Source organism: Vidua chalybeata, chromosome 13 (genome assembly GCF_026979565.1).
Source record: "Vidua chalybeata isolate OUT-0048 chromosome 13, bVidCha1 merged haplotype, whole genome shotgun sequence".
NCBI lineage: Eukaryota > Metazoa > Chordata > Aves > Passeriformes > Viduidae > Vidua > Vidua chalybeata.
The window spans coordinates 6,684,123-6,711,167 of NC_071542.1; the positions used below are offsets into that span (position 1 = coordinate 6,684,123).

General features: G+C 39.5%; 1 protein-coding gene and 1 long non-coding RNA gene across 7 annotated transcripts in view; both read right to left on the minus strand.

Annotated features, from left to right (window-relative positions):
* The window catches only part of RNF111 (ring finger protein 111), a 44,753-nt gene extending 26,667 nt beyond the window's left edge, over positions 1-18,086 (minus strand). For 4 of the 6 annotated variants that reach the window (XM_053954603.1, XM_053954601.1, XM_053954604.1 and 1 more), the window contains exons 1-2: positions 18,015-18,075; positions 7,116-8,011 (exon numbers count right to left, since the gene is read on the minus strand). In XM_053954603.1, coding sequence (XP_053810578.1) covers positions 7,116-7,992 — 877 coding nt within the window. In that variant the 5' untranslated portion in view covers positions 7,993-8,011; positions 18,015-18,075. Of the gene's footprint in view, positions 1-7,115; positions 8,012-17,546; positions 17,753-18,014 lie in introns of those variants that run through there. The other 2 variants (XM_053954605.1, XM_053954600.1) reach the window with 2 other exon arrangements.
* Positions 18,087-19,971: 1,885 nt separating this feature from the next.
* On the minus strand, positions 19,972-26,918 carry LOC128794725 (uncharacterized). Its single transcript, XR_008433242.1, has 3 exons — positions 26,852-26,918; positions 20,556-20,648; positions 19,972-20,040 (listed from the first exon to the last, which is right to left on the minus strand). It is a non-coding gene; the product is annotated as an uncharacterized LOC128794725 (long non-coding RNA).
* Between the last annotated feature and the right edge of the window lie 127 nt (positions 26,919-27,045).

Sequence of the window (27,045 nt, forward strand, 5' to 3'; positions counted from 1 at the left end):
TTAAAGCACTCCTTTAGCTGAGAGGTGATTGTACCAACTACACAAATCAGACTGTAAAAACCATCAGGACTGGTACTGAATGAACAGGTTTTGTGACTTCCAAAATAGCAAATAAAATCTTTAGGAAAACAGTCAAAAGTTGCTCCAAGTAGGATACAGCATAGACATAGCTCAGACATATGCAAGTTCCTTCTGTTCATGCTTCTAAAAACACCTTCCTAAGCCAAAAGCACAAACTGATGAAGTTGCCATCCCATGAAGTACTTTCCTATACAAGGAACCAATACTTTCTTCAAAATTAAGCAGAAAAACAACTCCTCTAAGCTATGTAAATATTTAATTGTTCTATACAGTCCACCATGATACAGTATAATTCACTTTTTTCTTTTAGCACATACCAGTCACTGGCCAGTCATCTGTCTGTAAAGAACTTCAAGCAAAATTTAAAGCATGAATACCTTACACATCAATGCATTCCCTGACTGACTGAAGCTGTGAGAAGCCAGCTAAATCTGGATAATTACAGAGTTAACTATACTATTCCTACAGTTCCTGAGGGTTATCTCACTTCAAGAAGAAGAGTCACTGAACTGCTGACAGCAAAACAGTTACACAAATGTAAGAGATGTATTTTGTACTACTTTCAGAATAATACCTATGGCTACAAAACAAACAGAAAATCATCCTCCTGCAGGCACACATTATTTCTCTGTCATCTTCTGAATCACAGAACACATCAAGAAAATTATACTCTAGTTATTTGTGAGTAAATTAACCTTCAGGCCACCACTGAAAGACTCAGTCTGCATTTCAAGTGAGCTACTTAAAAACAAAACTTCTCTTGAAAATTACAGCAAGGATTTTAATAGTTTCCAAAGAATTTGGGTGTTTTTTCCCTTCTCACATCCACAAATAATATTTCATAGTGCACACAACACACCAAATTTCAGTTTGCAAGTTCTGCATTTCCAATTCAGACCTTTCAATAGCCATTAGTAATTAAATTTTGTATGTGACTATCAAAAATAATCAGGAACTTCTTCACATAAGTTTTTTCCCCTCTTTTAAAAGCCTTTTTTTATGATGGAAATGTAGTGCTCAGCTGGCCTAGAGGAAGGGATAAACTGCACATGCTTGAATCCAAATCTGAACATGTGTAAAACTATAATTCTCCCTTAAAAATAAAAACACACTCTTGTCCAGGCCTTACTTCACAAAGACAGTATATCTGTCATAATAAAGTGCTTTATTAAGCGGAATATAACTTTTATAATAAAATAAATATGATATTGGACTCTAAAGTCCAATACTTAGATCAGTAAATGACATATTTTTCCCTAGAAAGTTGTAAGATTACTTCACAACAGAAATTGCTATGTGCCAGTGATAGACCAACTTGCTGCTTTAGAATCAAATACTTTAATAACCCAGAAGTTCTAAGCAAGAGACTAAGTTTTGCACAGTATAACATGTATAATATGTATAATTACACTACTATTTAACTCTAACAGACCATGGCATAACTCCAAAATTAATCAATCATCATCCCAAGTACCCCATTAAGGGCACAAATAACACTGATATAATACCCAAATTTATGTTTGGCTGACTGCTGTCATTCTCAGAGGGTATTTTCACATCTGGTTTGCAATTAACATGGAGTTTAACCTCCATGTCTGAGTATTACATGTAAGATAATAAAAGCATTTCACAATACACAATTTCAAATGAGACAGTCTGATCAACTCTTAAGTGAAACCAGAAGAGATTTAAAATCAACAGACAAGTTCCAGTGAGAGAGATGACTTATTCTGAGTTCTAAGCTTTCACTGGATCAGACCAAGAGCCCACTCAGGCACACGTTCTCTCTGCCAGCTGCAGCAGGCAAAAACACTGTGCAGTCAGAGCAGAAAATTCAGGCTACAAATTTTAACTAAAAGCTCTCATACCACCCAGCATCTACAACAATGTCACAAATGTCAGAGCACACTTTCTTGTCCAGTCATTGCTCATGGTCAGCTGTCAGTCGGTCTGTTGAATGTGGGACTATGTGCCTCTACAGCCACTTATGCTCGTGAATTAAAGATAATGACTTGGATAGTAATTCAGCTTGAAATGAATAATATCCTGCTAGTACTGATTAGTACTGTCTCCTTTAGCCCTCAAATGTCTTGAACTAGGTATGGCTGGTATCCCTGCTCTGAGCCTGTCAGCATAACACCGCTGTACAAGGAGCCATCCTCTGTGACTGAGCTGGTCACGTATCTGTGGCTTTGCTCTCGTTCCCAGGCTCTGAAGGTCCTGTGAACCAAGCAGACAGACCAAACACATTTGTCCTTTCCCTCCCTAGATGTCTCAAGATTCCTGGGCGCCAGGATGATCACTCCCTTCCCTGGTGGCCTTGAAGGTCCTGCAGGAGGCCAAACAGGTGCTGTTGATGAGCCTGCCACAGCGCAGGGGAGCTGACAGCACCCAGAGCACTGGCCAGGAAACCCGGCAGCTACAAACCCCAAGTGGGAACCTGGACCAGAGACGTGACCCCCTCCTGTCACTGGTGGCAAGGGACACCTCTGTCATCATCTGCTTCCTCTGAGGATTGAGTGAGTGACTCATGTTCTTTTATATGGTTTTTGAGTCTAGATTATGATTATTAGGTTGATAAAGCAAACCACATGTTAAGATTTGACCTGATCTGCAGAGGGTCCAGGTGATTAGAAATTTTAACTTGGTGGTAGCACAAATTCTGTATTATGTTACTTACAGATTGTATTACATTGATTCAACTTATAGAAATCCAGTGCCATTCTACTCATAAAATCCTGCTAAGAAAAGAAAGACTTAATTGTAACTAAGATTTAGTGCTGTCAACATTCTGGCAAGAACCTGCCTGTTCCCTTAGGGTTGTGTGATGACAGTTTTTTTTGTACCTGAGACTTACTTGGAATATTCCTTCCAATAGCTATGCATGATGGGAAAAATTTTCCAAAGCACAAATTGCTTAGAAGTCTGCACCCTGGTGGAAAAGACAGTCAAGCACAGTTTAGGGGATTTTGTCCAACTGTGAGCCATGCTAATTGAAACCTGTACTAACCATTCTTAACCTTGTACTAAAACCAGTCCTGTGGGCAATGCCACAACAAGCCAATTCTACAAATAGCATCTTTTCAGCACAGAAAGCTGCAGCAGGGCTGAAGTGAATTCCACACAAACTTCTATTACTGAAGCTATTTAAAGCCCCAATTCACAGCAGATGGATATAGCAACACTCATTAATGTCCACTGCTCACAAAGCCAGGTGTTCCTTTCCTCACAATTTCTCAGTTCTTCTCCAGTAAGCAGTATGGTAACCAGGATACTTATGCCCTTCCTTATCCACTAATGCTATTAAGATAAAAGGTTGGAATTATGAGCTGCATCAGTTGGTGTGAGAAAAGGACTGCATGCTGTAGTTTGTAGGAGGGATTAAGTAACTGAAAAATAATCAACTTTAACAACAGGCAGCTCATTTCCACTTAATACCTGTTTATCTTAAACCTGTTAAAATAATCTGAGCATGAAGCAGTATATGCTTAACATTTTCACCAGCCTCTGGCTTGTAAAATATTGAATGTCTGTATTCAAATTTTTTTGGGGAGACAGACAACAAATGTTGGAGAATTAAGACAATTTTCTAACAGTAGTGAATAAACATTGTCTTATCATTCTAAGCAGCTTCGAACAAAATTTGGAGCAGCTTCTCATCAGCATTACATTCTAAGAAGAGAAAAACCTGTCTAGCATTAGTTGCTCAAAAATATAAAATAACTTGTCAGACCCTGAAGGAATCATAAGTTATTAGGTGAACAGTTTGAACAATTTGTGACAATACAAAACTCTACACAGCTTGTTTTTTCTAACAACACTTTGCAGTTTTCTAGAGTTCTGCTTTATTGCCAAATCAGAGTATGTAAGGTTAAAAAATTGTTCCAATTTAAACTTTTGCTAGATTTCCCTCCACAGACTGCCTCCAAAGGGCAGCTCCAATCCTTTAGATCCAAGATGAAAATCAAATACTTGCAGAAGCAGAGCATTTGCCTTACAACATAGGAGATGCAACAACAGCAAAAGTTGAATTTTGCCATCTTTCAAAGGCAAACGTGGAAGAGGATTGTTTCTGTTGGTGTGTACACAGGGTTAAAGAAAAGATTCTGCACTACCTAAACAAAACACAGAATCAAAAATCATGTCTTCCAGCAAAACTGCTGCTGCCTTCTGTCATTTTAACTGCAAGCCCAGTATTGTAACTGAAACCAAGTGATCAACACTGCAATTAGATTATACACCCCTGTAAGCACCTGCACCTTCAGCTGTAGGATCATTAAACTCCACACAGCTGGTTTTATGTTGGCCTTATGCCCCCACCTCCTGTCTCCCATGAATGAGCTACAGCTGCCCATCCCAGATGTAATGAGAACAATGCCTTCTGTGGCACACAGTTGGTACAACAATATCATCTAGCCCCAGGTGTCAGGATGTACTGTTCACACTCTCACACTCCAAAACCACAAGGTTTCACCAGAAGAATAGCTTAAGCCCTAATAGAACAGGAGGGAAAACCCCATATAATGCTATTTGGCTTTTTGGTAAAAGTTTGTTAAACAAAACAATCCCCCTTCACATCTCCATTAATGTGATTTTTCCAAAATTAGCCAAGTTAATTTTATTAATTATAAGAACTAACGTACTAAAAACTTATTTGGTTAAAAAGGTCTGTGACTTTCATTTCTTGCAACAATCAGAAAGAAATGGTTTTCAGAACAGTCTAAACTCATTTAACTTACTATTTCTTTAAATGCACTGTATCTTTAGTTAAACATCAACATTCAAAGCAAAGAAATATTTTCTGCAATATCCTCAATATAAATTGCTATTCAGTAGGCTACAAGACTAATCACATCACTTTGAAGCCTGCTTTTTAAAAAAATCAGTTATTACCACATCTTTTTAAACTGTATTTTCTTTTCCAATTATTCTCCTCCTTCCCTAAGTCTCTCCTCTAGCACCTTTACATATATGCCCCAGGCCTCATATTCCTAGCAGAAGTTATTTGTCCTTCAGCACACTGTAAATTCAGCAGATATGTGCCAATGTAGAGCAAAGAAATTTTCCCTAACATTAACAAGCTCGTGTAGCATTACTATCAATACAAGCCTTTCCTCATATAGAAACCCCATCATGCTTGCTCACTATACAGAGAAGTTGCATAGCTGTTTTCCAGCTGGCCCCATTTCTGTCCTAATTAATTCAATAACCAGAAATGCCTTATATAACAGCACAAAGCTACAAAAAATGTTAATCACATTTTTATCTTGCTAAAAATAGGACACTTTCACAGAGGATGTCTGCTCAACTTCCCATTATATGTGCAATGTAAACAAAATGCTCAAAAACCTCTCCATCAATATATATTTCCACTGGAAAAACCCCCACAGTATTCACACACACTAAGCCAGAATTGCTTTTCAGCTCCCTGCAAGTGTTGGTCTGGGAGTACAGGCACGAACGACAGGACACAATCTTTAAAGCAGACCTTTCAGCTCCAACTCACGTCAGTATTCTAATCCAAAATTACTGGTGCAGAACTACGAGTTTTTTTCATTCATGACTTGAAAATAAACACTTTCATTAATTAAGAGTGCTTTTTATATAGTATAAAAATTAATCCATTGGACTTTTCCACATCTGTGTGGAAGGAGAGTTGTTATTGATCCTACATCATTTTAGTTACATAGAACTCCATCCTCTCTGAAAATGGTAACAAACCACTAACTTGGAAACAAATGTGTTAACACAGTTTCTCAAACTGGCTTTTCATATAAATGTATGCATATCCCCATTATTTATTATTTACAAATCATATTCTTCAATATGGTTACACACACATGTCAAATGTAACTTTTTAGGACTAATTAATGTCTATTCCCAAAAATATGCATTAAGATAATTAAGGCTGTGCAATAATTCTTCTGTTTCAGAGTTATATATGCCCAGCCCTAATACTGCATAAGTAGGATTTTCACATTACAGGCTTTACTTCTTGTATTTAAACATCACAGACATTATTTCCTACTGCAGTGAGTAACAAGCCATAATCTAGACCTTAGTACTTTGGTTCTGCTCAAGTATAAATCCTGCCCTAACATGAACATTCACATTTTTTTTTAACCTGTCCTTTTATTTCCAGCCACATTTTCTTAGAGGAATGATCAGCACAGCCTGAGATATGGTTTCACTTATTAAAACATATTTGTCACACATGGTTGCACAGATTAACACCATGCTGTGTTCTATCTACTTCCCCGTGCTCTCTAAAAAGCTGAAATAAAACAGAATGCAGAACTACTTTCACTTGGCAAATTTAACACTCAAGGAAGTCCAAAAAAATCTGCCAATTAACAAAAAAAACACAACAAACAAACAAACCAGGAAAAAACACCCAAACCAAACCAAAACATCCCCCAAAAAGTCTTCCTCCAAGCACTCAAGGATTCAGATACTGTGACAAGACATATTAGAAAAATAACTGTGTAAATCAACTGCCTTGCACTGAGTTTATCTGGGTAAATCATTTGGTATATATATAATACTTTTCTCTCATTATCTCAGTACTAAAGCTACCTTCAACTGACTCCTATTTCAGCTCTTATAACAATGGACTTTTTTTTTTATATTTTTCTAAATTGTCAAGAGCAGTTAAATATTAGCAGATATTTCTACATTCTGAAAATATAATTATTACTACAATTAGTTCAAAGCTAAAATTTTTAACACAATTCAACAGCTAAAACAATAAAAATGGATCAACTCAACAGCATGTGACTAATCAGACTGAGCAACCTTCCACTATGTGCTTTAGATGCCATTAACTTTTACGTTCAAGATTTTAGATTTGCTATAATTCTACTCTAAGATCTGAATGTACTTCTCCCATCAAGAATTTAGGTTGCAATGTTCACAGTACTTACAGTAAGTCTATCTGTAGTATTAACCTCAAAAACTGCACAGAATTTATACAAAAGCCTATTATACACGATGAAAGGTAACTAACACAAAATACCCCAGGAATTCAGTTTTACCTGAAGGAACAGCTGTGCTATTCTGGTGGTTTTCACCAGGTGACACAAACAAGTCTTCCTCCCCTTCAGTAGATGAACTGGAAGAAGATTCAGTACTGAGATCATTCTCGCTGGAGCTGCTAGAACTGGGGAGTAAAGCATACTTTCTTCGAGCTAACACTTCCCGCTTTTTCCTCTGCATTAAAATTCGTTCTTTTTGGTTCTGTGTCCGCTGTGATGAACTTGTTTTCACAGCTCTCTTCCTATATGGAAGTCTTCTTAAAGAACTGTTGTGAAAACAGGGCCTTTTCATCAATAACCCAGGTACAGAGTCTGCCTCAGTCCGAGGCCACTTTTGTGACCTTGCACTGTGAGTTCTACTTGGAGTATTCAACACTGCCTGAGGGTGTCTCACAGGAGCATCTTTTTCTTCATCAGATGTTACTGTGTCAGAGTCTCCAAAATGCAAGCTAGATGAAGGCGATGAGATACAGTCACTAAAAGAAGAATCATTGTCTTCACTCTGTGTTTCTAGATGCTGTCTCAATCCTAAAATTCCTTTATTTTCTTTATCAGGACAGTTTTGAGTGTATGAAGGACCAGCCTGCTGGCTCTTGCGTTTTTTTCGCACCACAATACCTTTTTCTTGGTCTGTATGGTTGCCATTCATGTCCTTTTGCTTTTGAGAATCACCACACAAGTGAGAGAACTCATTCCCTACTTTACTGGCAATCATCTCAACTTCTGCAGTGAAGCTTTTGGCCGCCCCAATAGGCTCAGGGTTCAAGAGGATCCCCTTCAGACTCTCCTGTCTCTTTGGTGCATCAGAAGGAACTTCACTCTTCATATCCGCTTTTAGAGTATAAACTATATTACATTCAGGAGTCCATTTAGACATGGAAAGATTTAAGAAAGGCCTAGAAAACAAAACAGATAAGCATCAAGAAAAGAAGCATTCGATTTTATTAAAAGCAAAGCTAAAATAAGAAAAACCCATTTACTGCTAGGACTAATCTCCCAGTGGGAATGGCAAAACAACAGTAACCAAAACACAACTGTTTCAGTATTTTAAAAATACTCCTTGACAATGTACTTTTTCATTAAGAGAGAACTCTTTAATTTGTATTGAAGGGAAGTTCTTATGGTCAGTGAAAACATTATCACTCTCACACAGCAAATACTGGTCTGTGTCACCTGCAAAACCGATGATGTCTGCTTTACTGATACTCAAGCAAGGCAGTTACAGGCTACTGCTTATAGAAGTTACCTGAGTTTTGGCTAAATAGCTCCCATAGCCATCAACTAAAATGCATGCTTATTAAATAAGGCCTGTATCTTCCCCTGCAGCAGAACACATGGACAATAAATACTTCAACACAATACATGGGGTTGTATGGTGTCAGTTGAGCTATAAAAGTCAGTTACTTAGAATTCATCCTTCTTTTCTGACATGAAAAGAATGAAACATAAGAGATTTTGAACTGTTATTATTTTGGGGCAAAGCAATAAAAATCCATTTATTACCTTGAGTCTCTTTTAAAAACCACCACACATTAGCTGTACAGTGTACAAAGCTATTTTCAGTCCATGTACTTTTGACTCTTGCCCTATGACAGAAACTGAGTACATCATAGCATACGTTTCATAGCAGTCGCTATTGGGCAGGCTCCCCCCCTCCGCAAAAATATAAAGCTGCCAATGTATAACATTAACCTCAAAGAAATACTTTTGTACTGGAAGACACAGACAACAGTAACCTCAGTAATAGATCCATGTTCAATCTGTTTCATCTGCCATCTCAGCCTTTGGTTTAAATTCCCAAAAGGGAATGATGAAACAATTTGGTTCCCACTGTGATAACTATTGGAACTCTTTACTGTAACTAGTATCAGGGGGATTTATGCCTCAGCTGCATAGGCTATAGTGGATACTTGACAGCTTACAGCAAGTTGTGCTGAACTATCAAAAGGCTGCTGAAGAAAACACGTGCAACAATGCCCAGAGTGGAATAAGGCTGCCTAAGCAGCACAGCTGGGAATATGCACGAAACCACAAAAACCATCTCAGCTATTCTAGAAACAGCAGCAACAGCCACCCAGAGGGACCCTGACAGGCCTGAAAAGTTGGTCTGCATGAACCTCACGAAGTGCAACAAGGCTAAGCGCAGGGACCTGGGCTGGGGCAAACCCAAGCACAAATACAGGTTGGGCAGAGAGGAGTGAGAGCAGCTCTGGGAAGAACTTCAGAGGGTGTTACTGGACGAGAAGCATACATGACCTGACACTGTGTTTGCAGCACAGAATGTCAATCATATCCTGGACTGGCTCAAAAAAAGTGTGGCCAGCAGGTCAAGGGAGGGGATTGTCCCTGTATTCCACCTGGACTAACATGTCCAGCTCTGCAGCTCCCAGCATAAAGACATGGAGCTGCTGGAGCAAGACCACAGAAGGGCTATGAAGATGCTCCCAGGGATGGACCATCTGTCCTATGAAGACAGACTGAGAGAACTGGGGATGCTCAGCCTGGAGAAGAAAAGTCTCCAAGGAGACATTACAGCACCTTTCAGTACCTAAAGGTACTGAAAGCTCCAGAGGGACTTCTGAAAAATGCATGTAATGACAAGGGGGAATGGCTTCAAACCAAAAGAGGGCAGGTTTAGATTAGATATGACGAAGAAATTCTTCCCTGTGAGAGTGGTGAGACACTAGAACAGGTTGCCCAGAGAAGCTGTGGATGCCCCATCCCTGGAAGAGTTCATGGAAAAGCTGGGCTTCAAGCAACATGGTCTAGTGGAAGGTGTCCTTGCCCATGGCAGGGAATTTGGCAGTGGATGACTTTTAAGGCTCCTTCCAACCCACACCAGTCTATGATGGTTCTATGATCTGTGGCAGGTTAAGCAGCCCTGCCTACTCAGGTCCATAATCGTCTGCCTGAATCTCCAAAGTCTTCAAAATGCTAATGCATCCTTACATGCAGTGCTAATATTTAACACTCATTTATTTTGTCATAGAACATATCAATACAAGACTGAAACTACAGAACAGATTTAAATAATAATTTTTTAGACTGCTCCACATACTGATGCTTTCAGGAGCAGCTGTGAGCTAGCTGTTCCTAACAGACCCTAAAGAGTTACTTATTTCAGTTTACAATGGGTATAAATTGACACATCATCATCCCAGGCAACCTGTGTTCTCTTCATAGCCATAAGCAACTAGCAACTATTACACTCCATAAGATGTTATCTGGGATAAAAACTTTGCAAAAGGCATCAATGCTGCACAACTAACACCTACAGAAGCTGTAAGTTGAGACGATCTTTCTGGAGATCAAGAACCTTTTGGATCCTAGAACCCCAGCTGAAAAGCCCCATTTGAATGTTCTCACTGGAAGTCCTACAAACGTTTATAGCAACTACTGTTAAATATGAGGCCTATATTCTCTGACAAGAGAGTGCTGCTGTTCTCTCTAGGAATTACAGCAAACAGGCACATCTCACATGCAAGTCAAAAGCTACATTCATGCAAGTTGGAATAAACCTCCTCTTGCCAGTATAGACAAGCAGTTCTTACTTCATCAAAGCACTACTTTCTTTATAGCAGTAAGTTTTAGTGGAATGTATTATATAAGGCTACCTTTTTCTTTAGGGCTGAAAAAAAGAAGTTCCAAAATTGGACAAAACACTTAGACTAAACATTAGGAATACAAAAAGTCTACCTAGAAGGCAAAGACTACCAAAGCTGTGGAGTTCTGCTGTCTACCCTTCCCACCTCCAGCTCTTAGACAGTCCTCACTGTGCTCATCCATACCCTCACACACACGCACCATCTTTCTTTGAAAAGATAAGGACCAAGACTTCCATTTTATCCAATTTCTAGTAAGGACAGGAATACAGCATTCAGAGCGTCCACCAGCACACAGAACAAAAAGTACATAGTCCTTTTTCTCATCCTCCCAAGGTCACCTTTAAGCTCTGTTATTTATGCACCACTGTTTTACAGAAATGTAACAGTCTAGTCAGTCTTCACCCCAGTCCAAAAGCAACCCAGACTCTCCCACAACAACCCTCTATTTCATTACACTTTTTTTTAGAAAATCCACAAAATATTTCAATTTGGGGGAAAAATATTTTTTCATTCAGAACTTAATGTCTGTGAACACAGTCATAACTTGCCAGCATACAGTACATGTCCAGCCTATACATAACTGTTTCCTGTCCTTTTAACATGATAACTTCAGAATCAAAGAGAATTGACCCCTTAATTTTTTTTAAGAAGTAAAAATCTGAACCTTTTCTCCTTATGTGAGCACAACCAAGGGCTGATTTACAAAGGATTCTGTTCTACTCATTGGAGTGCAACCCCTCTCCTTTTTATTGTTAAACTAAAGTGGAGGAATCTCCATCAGTATGACAATTCTGCATGCTGAATGTGATTATCTTTGCATAAGCTCTGTTTACTTTAGTGCAGAAGCCAATGTGCTGAAATACAGATATAGCTATTTAAGTTACAGCAAAAAATTAGTGCAATGACATTTACACTTTGAGAAACCTCAGAAACTACTGTAATATGGCAAAAAACTGAAATTATCACAGTGAAAACTAGTGCATCTGAAACATTATCTACTGGATTTGTTTTATTCCAACAGGCAGCCTACATACATTAGACAGTTAACATAGAATCAAACATTTTGTATACTTTTACTCTTACAACCATGGAAATTCAACCAAATAACCAAGAGCTTTTCATTTTTGTTAACCAATAGAGATGCTGAAGGACTGTTTACTCACAGGAGAGCTGCTGCCTTCAACTACAAACTTACACAACAGCTTAAACAGGAGTGGTTTTGAAATGAATGACAGCAATCAACAATGACAAATAATCCATTCCTTCACTATTCAGAAATGTTATTACAAACTTCCAAACAAAAAATTTGACCAAAAAAGACAAAGGCTGGACTAGATTTCAGTCCATTTTAAGTATATTCAGTGGTTAGACATAAATGCCCACTTTTCTTCTGCACTGAAGACAAAATTTAAGAAGGACTACAAAAATAATATGCAAATAATTGAGTCATTAGTATGAGATCATCTGCTGTTAAAACATTAGAAGTTCCTGCAATATCTATTTCTAATTAAAAGTAGTCTGCTTTTTCAAAAAGCAGCAAGATGAAGTAAGCTCAATCAGAATTAGTGTTCCTCCTTCCTAATCAAAACATGTGCCTATTGCCTTAGTCCCCCATGTTTCCTCTCAAAGGTTTGATTTATTATCTTCTTTTAAGCCATTATGACTCAATGAAGAGCTGTTAAGACAGCTACCTGAAAACTAAACGGTTATTCTAAGTTGCCCTCTCAGGTGTATGTCTATTTAGAATTATGAAGTGTACGCGGCTTTTATCCATTCTTTTCACCACTTAAAAACATTCATATTAATCATTCCAAGACATACAGCTGTGCAAGAAAATTCATGCAAACCAGGAAGTCCCTGGAAATAGCTAAGTCAAAAAACAAGATTAAAGAGGTCTTTACAGCAAGTTTATGACCACATATCAAAACAAAACACATTTGAGTTATAAGATGGAGCAAAGGATTTTGTCATTAATAATTAATTTCTTTATAAGCAATCAAAAAGTATGTAGCATTGCAGCACTATAGAACAGTAAAATGCTTCATTACACAACATATAACTCAGTTTTTTGGTATAAACTTTGTTGATGAATACATGTGACCTAATATATCATTACCCTGAAAATGTATTTTCAGCCACATTCTAAAATATAGTCAACTCCCTTCACCACCTATAAAAAAAATCTCCTTGCATTTTTTGTCCCTTCATTCAGTTCTAACTTTTCTTTGCATATGGTCACTGAACTACCAACTAACTTTTAAAATTAATTCCCTTCCCTGATATGCAGCTTGTATTTGATTTTACTTTTAACACTATTTTTACTGACAAGCTAATACTCGTACTGTTAAATTCATGAGAAAATCTTTTTTTCCTCTCATTAAAAAGATGTATTCCTATTCTTTTAGCAAGACTTTTCCATTAGATATATTGAGAAACAAGAAAATGAAAAAGGTTATAAAATTCACAAGGACTTCAGCAATATGAGAAAACCTAAGCACTGTTACTTTCCAATCTCAAGTGCAGGCAGCCAAGCAAGACCAATTCCTGCTTGGCCCTGACACGCTGGAGGCTGACAGAAGGCTCAGGAGCCACTTCAGAAGTTTGACCCCCAACTCAACCCCATGGACATTGAACCTCGGTGCTATCATGCCCTGCTGCTTCAACAAAATAAGGAACTCACTGAGCAGATCACCAAAAAATCCCCACTCATTTTCCTAAAAGAGGCAGTCCTGTGTTATACATTTCATTTCTATCAAGCAGGGACAACCTGTATGCCTGTCCAATGCAGAGTAAGTGACAAGAAGAAAAACATCTAATATTCACTTCCACTATCAGGAAAATAAGTGCAATCAGATTTCAAAATTTTATTGCATTCTTCACTTTTGGTTGTTCTTCACTTTTTATCACTTCATTAGAAAAACAGGGCTCTTCTAAAGCTTGTTTTAACTACTAAATTTTAGCATCCTACATACTGGTCTTCTAATCTTTAACAGAAAATAAAGCAACTGATAAGTTAAAGATCTATGCATTTTATAAAATAGCAACAGTCAGAAGGTAATCTAAAATTCCATAGTGTTTACATTGATATTTTCTATCTTTATTCACAGGACAATATGAAATATTATTGCAAACCACTCTTAATTTCCTTTCTGTGCTTTAATGCAGACATGGTGATGACTCCATTTTTGAATGACAAAATCACTGATGAATTCTCTGAGCAGAGTACTCACATTCTGCCCTACAGAAAGGTACAGTAATTCAAAGCAACATACACAGTATGAGTTATTAACTGCATCATAATGTTCTGGAAACAGGTTCTTGCTTACAGGCTCCCAAAGCCAGCCCACTACATCCAGCCCAGACAGAAGGGTTTGCCTGTGCTTTGCAGAGGTGCTACAGCTACATGAGCCACAGCAATGCAGGCAGGCTTATCCACATCTTGCAGGCAATTCTAGGAACCATCACTGGCTTGGAAAGTCTGCTCTTGAAGTAAAACAGTGTTATTCCAAGTACAGTACTATCCTTACTAACCTTCACAAAGTCATCTCAAAGTCAGACCCCAGTAACTGTACCATCAAGTACTGTAATGAACAGTATCCAACCTCTGCACCAGCAAAGTCTCCTTAATTTTATCCCCCAAAAAATTCTTTTGGGATCTTCAAGGTTTGCTTCCTGATGCCTAAGTCAATTCATTATGTGATTATCTTGTAATAGAAATGTCAGGCCACCTATAGGACAGGTACAGAATGCCTCTGTTGTGCCATGTTGCCATTCACCTCTGAGACTGAACAGCACTGTACTCCTAGGGAGAGACTACTGAAGTGTCTGTCTCACCTCGTCCAACAGAGCCCAGTACACAACAGCTACAAACTGAAGAGCTCTTCAGGACAGGGCCTATGGCCTGCTCCAGCTGGAACAGACAAAATGCACAGAGCATGTGCAGCTGCAAGCACCTCCTGTTAGATGCAGAGCCCTCTGAGCACAGGTGAGCTGTGCTGCAGTACATTGAGTCAGTCCAAGGCAGTAAAGGTACCCAAGGAAATCCCAGCCTGAATCAGGCATCACCATGCACACACCCACCTGGACAAGGAATCTGTCTGCCTTTGAACGACGGATGCAAGCAGGTATATCTGACAAAAATGGTGCTCACAAGCACATTTTTCAGTCTAGACATTTCTTTGCTATGTCCTAGGCTTAAATCAGTTAGCTACATTAACACTATGTAAATCATGGGTTTAAGATAGAAGCATTATGATTTGGCAATCAGAAATGTTTTGGCTTCAGTGAACTCCAAGACAAACATAACAGCATTGAACTTGGGAATAAAAAGTTGCAGCTTTATAAAATTGTGACAAAATGCAATTTTTTATTAGAACTTAAGATCTTAACTAGAAATTTTCCTTCCCGAGATAGCTAGGAAAGTTCTGAGATACACAGCAATCAAAAATTATTTTAAAAAAATGTTTCTTAGTCCCCCTGACATTTTTGACCTTTGAGGTATGTGTAATTCTTCTTGATGTAGTGTCATTTTACAAACACTTCTCAATGAATCTTTGAGAAGCAAAGTTAAACATGATCTTTGCCACAGCTGCTAGTAAGAACCTTTCAAGTGAGAATTGTGAAATTAACCATTAGGACAGTTTTATGCTGTTCTTCAGGAAACCTATGAGAAGTAGGGGATTTTATAGATACTAAACTGAGCAGACTTCTCCACTCTGCACCCAGCAGAGACAAAAGTAAACATTTTACCTAACAGCAGTCAAATATTAGGACTAAACTGTATTGGAAAAAAAAAAAGACACAAGTAAATTGCCCTTACTGGCCTCTTGCTAGTAAAGTCATGAACCAGCCTTCTCAGATTTCACTTGGTAAACACTTAGTAAGGAAGATATAATTTTAATTTAGAGCAATTCCTTTTCCAAATAGCATAAACTATATGAAACAACAAAATAATCCTGTTTTATCACCAGATCTGTAGCGGTTTGGCTGTTTGCACATCAGTAAGGTTGAAAAGAGATTTATAAACATGCATATTGAGTAATATTGTATGGGATACATGTACAAGGATAGTATAATTGCTCAAAGTTGTAGTCCCCTAAGTTTGTCCGGTGTAGCTGCTAAAGTTTACAGTGCTCTTGTAAGAAACAAAATGTATCCACAGCTGAAGTCTTAACTAGTGAACTTCCTTCAAGGTTAAGTACATATTGGTGGTTTTTTTGGTGGGCTCAGGTCAGACCTAGCAGAGAACCCTAATGGGGTAGAAGGAAAGCAAGAAAATGTTTCTTTCACCAACCCAAACTTCTGCTCACAACTCACTTGAAGGAGACTGCACATCAGGAAAGCCATGAGGAACCCTTTACACAACATCTGCCTATGGCAAATCTATCTCTCTGTACTATCCCCATTGTTTACCTGTGAATTAAATCATCCTGTTCCCCATCCCATCATCACTCCCCCCTCAATTTTCCCATTTATTCAACTGCTTGACATGCAAGCCTCTATCATACATCAACTATGGAGGAGGGAACTATCACCTCTATCTTCTCAAAAGAATGTCCTCACCATTAGAGGAAATACAAACAACTGAAATGAAAGATTGTACATCTTGGAAAAAGAAGGCAGCAACTGCTCTCAGCTAAACGTTACTGCAACACAGCCACCTCCAGTGAAAAGCAACTGCTATAACTGATCTGGTTATGTAGGTCAACAAAGTTACTAATTCCAATATAAACTGCGAGTCACAGTCGTGTTAAGATACACTCTTAATACACTTTTACAAAAGCCATTGCTTCATAAAAGACTTATTTCTGAAAGGTCAGAATGTTCTCATCTATATTTTGAAAGGACATGCAAAATGCGCAGGAATGCAGTGAGCTGTTGTTCACCATCAGACACAATCTCATCTGTAGCTGCCAGGGCTTCAACCATCAATAAAAACCAGATTTTTAAATATGTGAGACTTCAAGAGCTTTCAAACAGGAAGCTTGGTGCCTTGTACACTATTATTTAATTAAAGTGAACCATAAAATGTTCCTACAGCCTTTCCTACCTTATGAATTCCATAGGTGATTCTATACTGTGGATGAGTGCACAAGACAGGTGACCAGATGTTTGCTCTATCAAATAAACCAAGATCACTTCTTTCCCTATCAATCCTTGCACATCAGCAAGCATCATCCTGTCTAACAGGGTTTGCTTCTGTTCCCTTCCTGCCCCAAGACAGTTCCTTTATCCAAAAAAAGTAAGTGTAAAAACACTTAAATTGCTTAAATTGTTCTGACAGCAAGAACTATGGATATGTGAACAACAAGAAGATGTCATTTCTGGTTTTAAGACTGGCAAAGCATTGTAACTATTTAAATAGTAGTTTTCCTGAAAAAGCTTTCTACTAAGTATCCAGCATTAATAGACCTTTGGAATTTTCTACAAGTTACAACAAAGACAAGGTAAGACCTTATACTGCACCTGAAAACCCAGCTTTCCTTTAATAGTTTATGCTACAGATACCATGACAAACCCAGGTCTACACAATGAGCAGTCAATTCTTATCTTTTTGTTCAAACCTTTGTTTCTGAAATAACTGCATTAGAATCAAATTATTCTAATTACAGCCAACTCTTACCTCCTGCATTATGTCCTCTTCTGGAGAAGTACTTGGGTATCAGGAATTAAGGGTCTCATTTAATCAGCTAAAGCAACCAGGCCTTGCTTATGATTTAATAAAATCATTTCAAGGCATAGAAGAGCTTATTCAAACAACATGAAAATTCCATGAATGCATGCTCAGCCCTAACCACAGAAACACAGACACTTAAAAAGTACATACCCTTAACAGCTGCCCATTGCAACAGTGACAAGCCTAGGTACCTCTGAAGATCCTGGCCTACATTTCTGAATGAACGTTACTTCCTTGTTCATCAGGCAAAAAAACACCTGAAAATGGTGATTTTTTTTTTAAACATGGGTTAAGAGAACATTAACTTCGCAAACAAAACAAATGACGTCATAATAAACCCCATTACGCACAGAAATAGAAACTCATTTCCCTAAGGGGAAAATTTGTAACAAATTTGTGACAAAACCCCCGAGAGTGCTGCGGCTGCCCGCAGCAAAGACACTGCTTTGTGCGTCAACGAGGCGCTGAATAAAAAAGGAAAAATACATTCTGCGTGAAGTTCCCACCCGCCGCACAGCCCCGCCGGTCCCTGCTGCCGTCAGGGCGCCGGGCGGGGGAAGCGGGGGAGCCCCCGCCCGGCCCCGGCCCCACCCGCGGGGTCCCCGCCGCCCCCCGTACCTGAGACAGCGAGGCCGCGGGGGAAGGGGCGGGTGCCGCCGGCGCCCTGCGCAGGGCCGAGGGGTAGAGGCGGCCCCGGTGGGCGCCGCGGTGACCCCGCGGCGCTGCGCGGTGCACCTCGAGAGGCCGCAGCGTCCTGGCCGTGCCGGTGCGGCCGCTGCCCCGGTCCGGTCCCGGTGCGGCCGCTGCGCCGGGCGGGCCCCGCTCTGTTGTGGCGCAGCCCCCGCCGCTCCCTGCCCAGCGCAGCGCGACAGTCGGCGCTGCTTTACAGCCGCCCGCAAAGCGCAGCCGCGCCGGCGCGCGCCCCGCCTCCCGCCGCGCCCCCTGCCGGGCGGCGGCGCTGCCACAGCGCGGGCTCCGGACGGGCCGGGTCAGGGCGGGCTCCGGACGGGCCGGGTCAGGGCGGGCTCCTGAGGGCTCCGCACAGGTCGGGATGGGCTCCTGAGGGCTCCGCACAGGTCGGGATGGGCTCACGGACGGGCGGCACAGCCCTGGCTGCCTTCGCTGCTGCTGCATTTAGGCGGTTGCGTGTCAGTATATAAAGCGGTGGTGTCAGAGCATGGAGCGGGCTCTGCTCGGTGGTGCCGAGGAATGGGACACAAGGCAATGGGCAGAAACACGCACAGAAAGTTCCACCCAACCTGAGAAAGAACTTCGCTGTGCAGCGAGCGAGCACTGAACAGGCTGCCCGGTACCCTGCAGCCGGACGCAATCCTGGGATGACCCGGCTTGAGCAGGGAGGTCGGACCAGCGGGGCACCCTCTGTGGGCCCCTCCAACCTGACCCTCGCTGTGATGTCCCTTCTAGCACTTGTCTAAAACCTCTCGTTTTCTGCCCAGCGCTGTGTCTCCCTTGGCATCGCAGTATCTCACGGCTGCCTGTCCTGCAGCCAGTGGCCGACAAATCCCAACTCTCCATCCCAGCTCTGTAGAAATAAGAATTTATTTGCCTTTACTGCACAATGCAGTCATGAGTCAGGATGAGGTGAGCCTTGCCCCTCTACATTACTGATGTGCACACCAACGGTGAGGAACCTGTCCCAGACAGTGGCCGTGTGTCACACGGCCAGCACAGCGAACACCAGGCTTTGGGAAGGCTCTCATACAGCAGCAAGCCTCAGTGTCTGCTGACTTTGCAACGGCCAGAGGCCAGGATATCTCTGCCAGAGATGACCTTTCATCAATGTCAGGGTACACATTCCAGCTCCAGACTGAAACACTGCATAGACAAGGGTCCTATACTGTCAGTGACCAGCAGCCACATAAACCCGAGGCTTTGGAGCAGAAAGGCACAGTCTGGTCTAGAAATAGTTAAAGATCTTACTCAGAAGGCACTGCACCAGAGAGTCATCAGTACACAGCAGTTCCTACGTGTTTTGTAGGAGCTAAACAACCTGCATGCATCATTACAAAAGAAGTGGTCACTGGGGAAAAATGCATGTTGACATTATTAATTGCATGAGTTTCTGAACAGAATTTCCTTAGAGCAAAAGTGGATAAAACAACATGGAAATTAGACTCTACTTCAATATATATCCAAAAGTGTACAAAATGCAAAAAGTGCTATAGCACATAAATGATGTGAAAATAAAGACTTTTTCAGCTTTATGTGTGAAATGAGAACACAGGAAGAAGTGCGACCCACTTAGAATGAAGGTGGAAAAAAGGATCACAGGTTATTTCATGTGGTTCCATGAGCAAAGCAACAATTAATTTCAGTTTGCAATAAAGACAATAACACAAGTTTTCCAGCATTAACTGTCTACCTTTCTCTACATATTTCTTGTGGTGTTGTGTAGTTTTCTTTTTTTTAAGTCATGCCACATCCAGATAATTTCAGTAAACAAAGACACCGAGCTACAGATGAAATAACCAATGAAACTGGGGAGAATGTGAAGACAGCAACAGACAGTGGGAGGAAGGTCATATCATTCGATGGAGGTCACCAGTGGCTTGGCTGTGTAAGCAATTTTAATATTTTCCATTAAGCACGAGATCCAAAGTTGGAATACTTTACTAAAAATCAGCTGGGGAAAAAACAATCAAGACAATATATGGGAAGAAGTGAATGACCCAGAGGACTAATAGAAGCAAAGTGAAAAAACATCAAATACAAAGAATGTGCACTTGAATGTTAATGACCAAAGGTTTTGGGTATTTGTCAGGTAAAAGGCAGCTGGATATGAACTTCAATTACCAATGTAATTAAGTAAATGACCATCAGTCAACAACATTTTGTAGACATGAAAAAGCAAATATGTCTGTATAATAATTTAGTCTAAATAATTTTCAGAGAGAGAGGTTTCAGTGCTATTGCAAAAATTATTCCTGATATAGTCTTGCAACTTTTTTTAATAAGTATCCAAGGAAGATGAACTCTAATCTTAGTGGGACACTCAAGAAAACACAGTATAGATAATATGAGAGGAAGCTAATAAAATTTGGCTGGATTGCTTTAAGAAATGAGACAGAGGAGCATTGTGAATAAGCTGATCAGAGACTAATACCAATAAAAAACCTCACCAACTAATTATGTATTTACCTATTTATGTCATAATTGGTTTGAACTCTTGTGTCAAAGGTGACAGAAGGGTACTTCTTGGTAGAGAAAATGTAGAGTCACTCTGCTCACCAACTGAAAGACATACAAAAGATCATTTCAAAAACAAAAACAAGTGGCTAAAGTTTTCAGTTCACAAATTAAAAAGCAAATGCAGTCAGTCTTGATTTTCTCCCAGTGAGAAGTCACAGTGGCCAAATGATCTGTAAATGTTCTAACTGTGTACAAATCTGTAGACTTTTCTGTAACATAAAGGCAGAATTTCTAGGATTTTTATTGGCTAAGATTTCCTAACACTTATTTCAATATGGACCACCAGCTGACAAGAATCTAGTAATTTGTGGGCCAGTCACCCTTAAACAAACTCTTGATAAAAATTAGTTTGTCCATTATTGACTGGTTATTAACGTAATTTTTAAAGAAAGGTGATGTAGAAAATATTTAAGTGCCCAGAATTATTCACTATTAAAAAAAAAAAAAGAACCTTCTATCTATGCACTTTCATGGAAGTTTTTTCTGCCATTATCTTAGTATCCTGCAGAGACAGACAGTTGTCTTGAAAATAGATTATTCATTCCTTGGAACAAACCAAAACATTCTCCTTCTCACACTTCACAGGTACAGAAAACCAAAAGATTAAATGGAATAACTCTAAATCACTAATGCAAATTTCAGAATGGCTTTCAGGCTATGGTGTCATCAGTTCATACTGAACTCTTCAACTTCTAACTACAGCTGAACAAAACCACTTATATGCACACCCCAGGGCCTGGCAGAACTAAAGACACAGAGAAGAAACGATCTTATCCAAGATAAAACATGCCAGCCAGCAGGAGATTGCACTTTACATTTTTGGCAAAAAGACTAAAAAAAGTAACCCCCTTATCCTGAGGTGCCTTCAGCAGCTTTGCTGCCTGGCTGGACACAGCTCAGTGCAGGGCTGCTGGAGCAGTTTGCTGGCCCAGAATGAAAGCAAGGCACAGCTTTTTCCAGGGGTGAGCAGCAGTTTCTGCAACAGCCCCGTGGGCACGGGGCCAAGGGCCGAGCTGCACAGCCTCCCAGAGGGCTGGCTCTGCTCTGGGCCCTGCTGGCTGAAGCCTGCTAGTGGCCAGGACAGCATGGAAGGTGCCCACCTCTAAAACTCCGCCCGCAGACAGGAGTGTGGATCGGTCACCCGCACACTGCTGGGGGAGCTGTCACTTGCAGCCAGGGTATTCATCGGGCCATCCTTGGCATTTACATCAGATGTGCTTCTGTAGACTTGACATGGACCATACTCAAGCATATATTTAAATGTTTGCATGAGTTAAGTCAACTTACAATTACTAGTAATAGTAATAAAATGTAAAGCCCCTTGTCGTATGTTGTGAGGATGATACAGAAAACCAGATAATACAGAAACATTTCTGTGTTAGATCACAAAAACTCTGGGATTGATACTTGGATGATAAACAGTCACAACTCCAGTTAGCCCAGATGAAGATCTTAACAGTGAAAACTGGAGAAATAGGGAAAAGATAAAAAATCCTGAAATACTTATATTATGAAAAATTGCTACTAGGAAACAAGAAAAGAATGATCATTTGCAGAATCAAAAATTTAACTTGATAGTTGTCTGTGCCATATATTTTCTGATGGAAAATTTTGAATGCAATTGATCAAAGAGTTTTCAAAAGCTCTGGAAAATAACATGCACCACTCAGGTAATTTATATTTTTAAGATATATGGAAAAACAAAATACCCTGCATTACAGCATAATGTTGATATAGAAATGGCCCACCAGTCACTCATTTGATTTCATGTTGTACAGCCTGATAAGGCTCTGTAAGGTTAGAAACAGCACTTTCACAACACATGACTTCAGAAATTATGCAAATCCTTACTAAGGTCTCACAGTATCTTTCTGAGATTATCTGATAGCTTAAATATTTAAGTTGCCATATAATTAAGAAGGTGTGGTGTATATAATTACTTGGAAATAGCTAGTTTGTTGACAGTATTTTTAATAGTTCTTTTTCTTATTCAAAAACAAATATGTCACCAAGCTCTTAGTAGAAAGATCATGAGATATTCCTATTTATTCTTTCAGTCCTTGTACAATAATGGGGCCAAATATATTTTTGTGTTTTAATGATGCATCAGTGGCTATTTTTAGAGCAATTAGGTTTAAAACAAACAAAAGCATCCTGCATTTAATGATCTGACTTTGCACTAAGAAATTCAATAGCCATTTCCTAGCATGTACATATGGTTTCAGTGGTAAAATATAGTTGTGTTTGATTTACAATTGGATTTATGTTCTTTTCCTTGCTGTTCTCTAGAAGATTATAATGGGAGCAATTGAGAGATCAGAAATTCATTTTTACAACCTCCTCTGACTCCTCATCATGCAGTATATCAATAATACATCAAAAAGAAAACTATACATTCAGGGTGGAAAAAGCTATTTTTTACAGCACTGATACATATTAAAGTATCAGCAACTTTTATCTCAAAGTGTATCTATTGTCAGGCATTCACTGAAATGTCCCATATAGTTACTCTTGCTCTGCCTGCAGTCGAGAGAAATAGTGCAGTTTAAAATTGTAGCAACCAGTCAACGTAACATGAGAACTGGGACAAGACTCAGTGTCTTTCAAAGTGAAAAGGATTCTTCCTGCTATTTCAGTTAGTCCAGTATCAGCCTAGCCTCACTCTTTTAAAAAGGGTTAGACTGAAAAAGGAACTGAGTCACTGCATCATGTATTCCTGTAATAACAAGCTTTCATGTAGTCAGCCCCCAAAGTAGATCCAAAAATCTGTACTAGAAACTTGGATTTCGGAAGCAAACAAACAAAAGATTGTTAGAGTTGTTGTTAACTAAAGTTAAGAATAAAAACACACACTGTAAAAGTCATTTTTTTAAAGAAGCAATATGTTAAGCAGAGAAGTACATAGATCTTTGCTATAATAAAGAGAAATATGTTTCAAGTGAGACAGAGTTCTGTTTAACTGTAGAGACTGTATTTGGAGGTGACCTTCCAGCACCCCAAACCCCTCTCCTTTTCCTGAACCAACATCTCTTTTTTTTAGAAGGGGATATGGACAAATGGGTGGCTGTGTGAAGAGAAGGAAATTGGGACAGCCTGTTGATTCTAGTTGAATGCTCTAGCCAGGCTTCCTTACAAAAAAAAAAAGGCAAGAACCACTTCTCTATGTTTAAAAACACTGGATACCCCTTTATTTTTACAGAGCCCAAACATACTAAAACTGCAGTTTTAATTAATCTTAAAATTCAGGTACCAACTGCATAAAGCCATTAAAGAGATGAGAATGCTGGTGCTTGCTCCTGCATTGTGCTTCAGTGTCAGGTTGGGAATGGACTGGGCAGCAAAGCTGGAACTGGGATAATCTACACGGAAAAACCCCACCAAGGTATAAAGCCCAGGGGAAAACATGACAAATCTAAGGATATGCACAGCTTCCAGCTGTCTCACATACAAAGTAGACAAAAAAAAAAACAATTTACAGGAGCACAGGTCTGTACTTGTTTAAATACTAATATATGGCCCAAGCATTTCTCTTCTTTGGAAGTCTATTACCATTTTCTAATCAAACCTTTCCACAAATTTTAGAACCTAATGGTAGAAAACAACATTTATTTTGAAAACTGGCAGATGTTTCAAGAGACCAGTAAAGGACTGAGTATTTTTCTTTAGGAAAAAAAAACCAAACAACCAAACAACACAACAATCAAACAAACAGGAAATTAGAATCCAGTCAACTTGATTAAAATTCCTGGATGAATTAAAAAATATTTGTAGATACCTGAAAAAAAGCCAAAATTATAAATAACAACCAATATGATTGGTTAATAACAGTCTATCAAACCAACCTAGTTTTCTGTGTCTGGTTCTACAAACATAATTAAATTGAAGATCTTCACTTCAGCAAGGCTCTTCTGTTTCATTGACATTTTCATAAGAAAAATATGGAGATTTGATCTGGACAGAAAATCCACCAATTTGATGCAAAAGTGGTTGTACTTCGAGGATCCCTATTAACAGTATATATCAAATAATATCAAAATGCATAAATACTAAATTTCCATCAAACAAAAACTCCTTGTGCATTTCTATATTGTAATCTCTTTGCAAAAAGATTTAGAGACCACACTTACAAACCTGGAGCTGACCCCCAGCTGGGAGGTGCTGCCAAGAGGAGAAGCAAGAGTAGAGTTTGAAAACATTGCAACAGGAGGATGAGGATTCTACAAACACGAGTGCAAAGTTCTGCACTCAGCAAGAAATCAACTGCACAGAGAAGAGTAATTGTTTTAATAAACTTGCAGAAAAGAAACCAGTAGGCAGAGCGGATCATAAGCAGAACAAAGCAAGTTAATGAGGTTGGAAAAGGCATCCACTCTGCTGAGATGCATAATCAGAAGAGTTGACACCAAGGTAACTTTGGGAAATTGTGAAAAGATTGGGTGGGAGCTAGAGGGGTACAGCAACAAAAAGTCTTGTGTTTCAGAACTGATTAAAAGAAAAGAAATAATCTATGCTTTTCATAAAAAAACAACACAAAGAGAAAGACTGAACAAAAATACAGTAAGTCTCAATTTGTGTAAAAGGATGCTGCAAAAAGAAAGAGAACATTGTCCCTATTCACTTGGAATAAATCAGCTAAACTGCAGCAAAAAGTATTTAATCCAGACATTCAAAAAAGGAGACTTAAGGACTAGACTGGACTGCTTGAGGAATGAGTGGAATCTGTGTTTAAGGGTTTAAGAACAGGTTATGCAAACATCCTTTGAGGTTGTTTTCATAATAGTTTATTGTGCCTTGAGGCAGGAGGATGACTGAGAATCCAGGTAAGGTCACTTTTGGCTTTCTTGGTTGCTTTTTATTCGGAGAAGGGACGTGTTAAGTGTAAAGCTTTAACATCTACATGACCTCAACCAACAAGCAATGAGGTTTAGGTATGTCAAGAAATCCCTACAAACCAGTGCAAGTGCTGTATTTGTTATCCCTCTCATCTTCTTTCCAGAAATGAGACACGCTAAACTTGCCTTCACTAAGACTGGAACCCACACAGTGGGTTTTGGGTGTATTTGCACAACAGTGTACCACAGCAAACCTGACGGCCCTGATTAAAATTTTGCTGCAGTGCTGAATTCAAGGTCATGTGAAATAAAACAGGTCTCTTTCCCTACACTTACAAAAATGTTTCTGTACTCTAAAGTTAGGCTAGCATTCATCTATTAACCTCAAAGTCAATCCTGTTCTATATGATGTTAATACAAATGTTGTCACAAAAGACAGCATAATCAAAAATATATAGTCTTATTTAAGATTGTTGTTTTTATAAAAATCTTGGTATCAACTGCAACAGCAGCATAACATAGCTAAGATGTGCATGCAATTACCAGTCCAAAGTGTGCTTTAAGACTTCTGTGCATGTCTGCTTTTAAATACATAGATTTTACCCTTTGTCAGCTGATTACTTAAAGAAAGTATTACTTCAGGTAATTTTGAAATGCACTTCCAAGTGCACTTTGAGAAGAAAAAAAGAGAATGGTGTAACAAATCTTTTAGGATTCAGAACTTAATTTGCACAAAATGTTGTTCAACAAAGATTTGTTAAATAAAACAAACATTATTTTTTTCATTTTTGTCTATATGTAATTTCTGAATGAAGAGACAGAATAAGAGGACTATTGTGACTTCAATTTATAGGTACTTAAATTCTGCCTCGTTTGAAGATTTAGTAGGAGCTTAACATCTGTTGTTGACAAAATAACTTCAAGAGTTTCCTACAGAAAATGAATGAAAGGGAACTAAGAGGTAACATCTTCCATTACCTGCTACAAGTACAGCCTATTAAATTATAAGAGGTACTTTGGTAAAAATTTAAAACATTAGTATTGTACTTCTGGAATACTTCCAATAACAAACTGTTACACAAACAATTGTTCATTTCCTAAGCTGCGACAAATCAGGGCCAGAACACGCAAGAATCACAGAAGTAGTTAGGTTGGAAAAGATCTGAGATCATCAAGTCCAGCCTGTGGCTGAACATAATGTCAGCTGGACCATGGCAGCCAGTGCCACGTCCAGTCTTTCCTTAAACACCTTCAAGGACAGTGACTCCACCACCTCCCTGGGCAGCCCGTTCCAGTGTCTTATCACCTTTTCTGTGAAAAAATTCTTCCTAATGTCAAACCTAAACCTCCCCTGGTGCAGCTTGAGGCCACGTCCTCCCGTGCTGTCGCTGTTCCCTGGGAGAAGGTACTGACCCCCAGCCGGCTGCACCTTTCTGTCAGGGAGTTGCAGAGTGATGAGGTCACCCCTGAGCCTTCTCTTCCCCAGGCTGAGCCCCCCAGCTCCCTCAGCCGCTCCTCACAGGCCAGGCGCTGCAGACCCAGCGCCGGGCTCTCCCCGCACACGGCGGTGCCGGGCACGGCGCTGCCCGCTCCCCTCACGCGCAGGG